This window comes from Cyrtonyx montezumae, unplaced genomic scaffold (genome assembly GCF_038088225.1).
Source record: "Cyrtonyx montezumae isolate F1298 unplaced genomic scaffold, pur_monq_1.0 scaffold_21, whole genome shotgun sequence".
In the NCBI taxonomy this organism is placed as follows: Eukaryota; Metazoa; Chordata; class Aves; order Galliformes; family Odontophoridae; genus Cyrtonyx; species Cyrtonyx montezumae.
Window position 1 is genome coordinate 2,618,953 of NW_027071948.1, and position 6,000 is coordinate 2,624,952.

A 6,000-nucleotide genomic window follows, 5' to 3' on the forward strand; every position below is an offset into this window, starting at 1 on the left:
CCAACAAAACACAACACACCACACACACTCCTCTTTCTCCTCCCACCCCCTCCACTAGGGCTGATGCCTTTCAAGTGCAATACTAAATGCATCTTCTAGCTAGAAAGCCTCCAGCACATCAACCTCTTGCAAAAGCCACTTGAGACAGTGCCTCTTGGAGCCCCTCTGCTGAGCCAGCTCCTTCCCAGCCCCAGCTCGGTCGTTCACCTCTGTGTGCATTCACAGCTGGAGGAAGGGGTTATGGCCTCTGCTCTGCACATCCCGAGAGGAGGAGGGAGCCTGCCTGCATTTATTTGTTGTCCGTGCAGAATTCCTGCATTCCTTCCCTTGTTTACTCATGTGTTTGCAGGACGTGCTCAGACCCCAAAGGGCTTTAGGGGCACCACGCTCCCCCTGAGCCCAGAGCTCGTGCTGGAACAGGATGAACACAACGGGAGGAAGTGAGGAAGCCAACAGATGGGACGTTGCAGAAGTGTTTTCATGTTGTCGGGCAACAAGCAGAAGAAAAATCAGCCCTCTCCATGGAAGCTTTATTGCACACCACAACAATACCAAAGCACAGCTCACGCCCCAGATCGCTCAGCCCGGCCGTGACTTGGCTATGCCTCAGAGCAGCAAGGAGACCTTGCTTCACTCAGCCAGCTCCTCAGATCCCTTTGCAAAGGGCACCGAGAACCTGCATCCAATCTGGAGCAAAAGTAACGTGAATTAACTTCGCTTGGCCGCACCACTTCAAGGCAGCAAGGTCAACACCACGCATCACCCCAAAGGCAACGAGTTGGACCCGATGACCTCGAAAGGTCCCTTCCACCTCCACAATTCAACGAGGACAAGCACGGCCAACCCCCAGGGCCACCAGCAGCACCACCAGCACCCACTCAGGGGCTGCAGCAGGGCCTCACCTTCCACGCAGTGCTCCACCTCCTCCAGGTTGCGCAGGGTGATCCGCATCAGGCTGGAGTTGAGCATCAGCTCGTTGCGGTGGGCAGGCCACATGTACTGCGGGGCGGGGTTGACAAAGAAAATCCGTGTGTCCCCAGTCGACACCTGGTTGTCACAGATCAAGGGGTCCCCGAAGCCACCGATGACCACTTTGTTCCCACCGTCCAAGAGGATCTCGTGAGTGACGATGTCTTTGCCTTTCAGGTAACGCCACACTCTCACCTTGAAGAAGAGGGAGAAAGAGCACTTGAGACCTCGCCCCGGCCACAACCAGGGGCAGGTGGCACCTTCTGGGTTAGATTTACCACGCCCAGGAGCAGCTCAGGGTGGCTGAGTCTTCCAGCAGACCCAATGTCATTAACACAAAGGCAAGGCTAAAGCACGTCTTAGTTCTGCCCAAATTGCACCCAGCTCCCCATTGCATCCCCATTTCCATCCCCCGAGGGCTCTCATGGGTCCTCCAGCTCCATTCCACCAGCAGGGGAGGGTGGCTGCCTTCCCCACCCTCAGTGCAAACACACCCAAGGACCCTGGCACAAAGGATACCACGGGCTGGCCCGTTCCCTTCCCCTAGGGCTGGCTGTATCAATAGCCCTCCCTTATCAGAGCTCCAGATAAGCTGCTGTTTCCCAGCAAGCCCTTGAGGGACATCACAGACAACGTGCTACGGGAAAGCCATAGAATTATTCATGTTGGAAAACACCACTGTGATCATCCAGTCCAATCCCACCCCACTGACCGCATCCCTCAGTGCCACATCTTTTGAGCACCCCCAGGGATGGTGACTGCACCAGGCAGCCTGTGCCAACGCCTGACCACTCTTCCTTAGAAGAAATTCTTCTTAACATCCAACCTGAACCTCCCCAGGTGCATCTTGAGGCCACCAAACCCCTCACCCCCAGGGACCAGGATGGACACCCGAGTGTTTTCCTCACAGGAGCAGAAACCTGCAGTTTTGAGCAGTACAAGGTCGATCTAAGCAACAGAGAGATGTGTCCCCATCTGTTCCCGACGGGTTGGAAAGCCTCAGGTGCTCAGTGTGCCTCCCCCTCCACGCAGCCCTGGGCCCTGCATTCCCCAGCTGCCTGGAGAGCACTTCAGCCCAGCACAGCGTGCCAGGCACGGGGCAGAGGAGGTGCTGGGTGCTCTAAGGAGGCTCTCCAGAGGAGACACACAGGTATGCACTTGAAAAGGGCAATTGCAGAAGGAAGGCGAGGAGGAGCACTGCACACCTCCAAGGAGCCCATGCGGGGACACCTGTGATGGTGGCACCCCAAGTGACACGGGGTGCTGGGAGCTCAGCTTTCCCTCCAGCCTTGTGAACCTCCTGCTCCCCTCCTGCCTGCCTGCCCGCAGCACCTCGGCTCCCCACGGTTGCTCTTCGCCCCACAGCAGTCAAGTCAAGACACCTTCCTCCCCGCCCCACCTCCTCTTCCTCCGCAGCAGCCGCAGGGCACGAGCTCAGGCTGCAACAAGGTGAGGTGCAGAAAGAAGCAGCCAAGGTGAAAAGCCGGGAACACGAAGGGAAACAAAAGGGAAAGAAAGGATGAAAATAAAGAGAGGCAGGAGGAGAGCGTGCCCCGGGGCTCCTGCGTGCAGCCGGGAGCTTTCACAGCTAGGTCTACGGGGAAGAAGGGCTGAAGCCGAGCCCCTCTTGTGAAGCAGATGGTAATTGGAGTTAATTAGCGAGGTTGTTGTAGTCAGAGCTCGCAGAGCCAGGCCGCAGCATTCACAAGCAACATCAGAGTCCACCAGCTCTCTCCCGCACCCTCATCCTCCGTAATGAATGGATGTGAAGGCACCAAAGACCGAGTGATTACCTGTAGGGCATCCCATTCATCATCACACGCAATTAAGACCTTGTTACCGGTGACTCACTGGCTACATCAAGGATGGGGGAAGAAAAGGGGGAGAGAAGAATGGAGGCTGGAGCCGGGATCCAGAAGGACCCTTCCCTGTGGCAGACTGCTCACTCTTTCACCAAAGAGCACATTAAACACTGGATTAAGGCTGTTTTACGAGACTCCCGGCAGCTGCAGGGAGGTGGAGTGAGAACAGCAAAGACTTTATTCAGGCAGATCTTTGCACAAGCATGTTTTGAGCACCGTACAGAACCAGCGAGCAAAAGGATTTTCCAATTTGCCACGGGGTCCATCCCCCAGCAGGGCACAGGACCGCGAGCACGAGGTGAGAAATGCCAGCTACGGGCTCCCAAAGAAGCCAGGAAGGCAAAAAGTGCCCTCAGGAGAGAGCTGCCACTCCTAGGTCGAAGTCAGAAGGGTCACCATGGGGCTCGAGCAGCTTTCTGCAGGAGCTGACAGAGCACCGGGGCTGCCTCCCCCAACTGCATCGCCACCCAACCGTCCTCCCCCAAAATTCAAGCTCCACTGATCCAAACAGGACCCAAAAACACTTCCTCTAGCAGGTGGAGGACCTGTGCTCACCCCATAAATGGGAGCAAACCTTACAGACATCAGGTCGAGCCCCAGCAAGGCACGGTGGCTGCAGAGAGGAGCAAAGCCCTGCTGCCATGCTAAGCCTGTCCCTGGGTGAGGGGGCACATTAGTGAGCTGGAGGAAGAGGTGACAAACAGAACTCCTAATTATTAATCTCCTCTGGTAGCAACCGAATGGCTGGTAGCTATTTTGGGGTGTTTATCTAACGTTAGCCTCACATTTCTCCTCCGAGTTGTAATGTGCTTATCTTCATATATCAAAGGCTTCAGCTGGGAGGGTTTAGAGTTTAACTAGGAAGAACGAGGCACTAATGCAGCAGCACGGGGCCATGCCTGCTGCTCGCAGACCACCCAGCCCCAGCAGGATCCCAGCTCACGCCTGGCCCTCGTGTTCCCCATGCAGATAAAGGAGAACCTGACAGCAGATAGCTTTGGTATTCGGAAGCAAGCTCGGGGTCTGAACAGTCAGCAGCGTGACATCCTCCTCAAGCCCACGGTTCAGAGACATTGCGATTTATCTGTGGTCAGGTCCTCGTGCTGTCCTAAATCCCTTTCCAAAGCTTTCCCCCTGTGAGTGCTCCGTGAGAGCACCGTTCAAAAAGAGGACACGGGAAAGAGGGATCACTGCTTTAAGGAAACCACAAACGTCACAGTGTGACCGGGAGAGCGCTGCCACCGCGATGGGACGGGCACCTGCAGCAATGGGAAAAGGCTTTTCTCCTTTCGGTTTCTTTTTCAGGAAAGGCAGCTGGAGTCGGGCTGCGGCCACCGGGCGATGCTGTGACCCCAACAAAACCCTCCGCCCAACCCAGGATGCGCAGAGCTCAGCCAGCATCCTGCTGGAAGATGGTTTCCCCGCACCTCGGTGCATCGCAGCCCAGCATCAGGTGGCCGCAGCCGGCCATATGCGCCCCAAGCTGCTCGCAGCAGCTTACTCGTTTTCCACGTAGCACCCAGGATGTGCCAGACACTTTGCAAACATACGGTCCCTGCACAAGCCCCGAGGGGGGGGGGATGAAGGGGGCGGTTGTGAGCTAATTTCCAGCAGTCCAGATTGTCCCCTGCAGCAGCGTGGCAAGGGGCAGAGCCGTGCAAAGCAAGCGGCGAGCAGCAGGCACCAGCTGGACAGGGAGAAGCTTTTCAACTAGTTTCTAAAGCGGAGAGGTCCTCCAGAATCAAGGCTAAATCCGCGTTAACCCAGCGAGGAGCTCACCCAGCAGCTGGGCATCGCTCCCTATAGGGTCGGTTGTGGGGCGCGACCGGCAGCGCATTTTAGGATGGAAAAAGGGGACCGGGAGAGGTGAGAGGCAAAACCACGCAGCACAACGACGAGCCCCCGCCGGCAGGATCCTGCCCCGGGAAGGGTTAAGCCACGCAGCACGTTTTCTGACAAGCAGGCGGATGGTATTTCAGGTTGCTCAGTACTTCACCGACTCTCAGCTTCGTGGGGAGGGGGGGGGGGAAACCATAGCCAGAGGCCAGAGCCGTGGTTAAACAATAGCTGGAGCCGGAGGGACTCGGGATGCTGCTGCTGCAGCCGCGGAGCCGCGTTCCCAACGCCGGCACCTTCCCGCAGCACGAAGTTGGGAATGGGCTCCGCATCGCGGAACGGAGGGAAATGCCCATAAAAAGCAACCCTGAGAGATTCCCCTCGAAACAGCTGGCGGGGCCGCGCCGGGGCGAGCCTCCGCAGTCTAAAAATACCTAATTACACCCCAAAGCTCTCATTTAGACAATAAAAACCACATGCTCCCGCACGCGAACGAGCCCAAAGTTTCCCCCCGAGCTTCATCGAGACGGGGGGGGGGGGGGGAGAGGGGAAAGAAGAGGGGGCGACACACGGCGCCGACAACCCCCCCCCCCCCCCCACCAAAACCTCAAAGCCCTCACCTTGCACGAGTAGGTGTGGTGCACGGGGTCCACGTTCATGATCTCCTCCACCGTGCCGGTGAGCACCACGTTGGCCTCCTCCTCCCGGCGTTGCAGCTCCCGCTCGGGGCAGTTCGCCCCCCCACCCAAAGCCAACCCCAGCACCAAAACCAGCGCCAGGGTCGCGGCCGCCCCCTGCCCCCCCATCGCCCGCAGCCCACCGCGTCCCCGCTGCACAAAGCGGGCCGGGCCGAGCGCGGAGAGAAGGGCTACTTTTGTTTCCAGGAGGTGAAAGGGAGGAAAGAAAGAGAGAGAGAGAGAGGGAGGGAGGGAGGCGGGGAGGAAAATCCCGAGAGGAGGAGGAGGAGGTGGAGAAGAAGGAGGAGATACCTCCCTCTCCCTCTCTCTCCCCTCCGAAGCAGCGATCGGGGAGAAATGCTCTGTCCCCTGCCTTGTCCCTGTAAGAAAGCCCGGAGATTTGCATGCAATCTGAATTGCTGATAAGGGAGGCAGAGGGGGGTGGGGGGGGGGGGGGGGGGGGGGGCGGCCGCTGTTGGGGCCGGGAGCTGCGCGCACGCCCTCCCCCGGCCCGGGGGCTCACGGCAAGTTAATGGCTAACCGGGCCGGCCTGGAGGGGAGGGGGGGGGGGGCTGAGAAGGTGCACGGAGACCGTTCTGGCCCGGGGGGGGGGAACGGCTGTGAAAGGTGCATAGCGTCTGCCCCCTCCGCCGAGC

The 6,000-nt window shown here is 58.5% G+C and overlaps 1 protein-coding gene across 1 annotated transcript in view; it reads right to left on the bottom strand.

Annotated features, from left to right (window-relative positions):
• AGRN (agrin) overlaps positions 1-5,750 on the bottom strand; it is a 60,125-nt gene extending 54,375 nt beyond the window's left edge. Inside the window, 5 exon segments of the mRNA XM_065737989.1 lie at positions 903-1,164; positions 5,288-5,545; positions 5,547-5,597; positions 5,599-5,675; positions 5,678-5,750. Coding sequence (XP_065594061.1) covers positions 903-1,164; positions 5,288-5,545; positions 5,547-5,597; positions 5,599-5,675; positions 5,678-5,750 — 721 coding nt within the window.
• Positions 5,751-6,000: the final 250 nt, after the last annotated feature.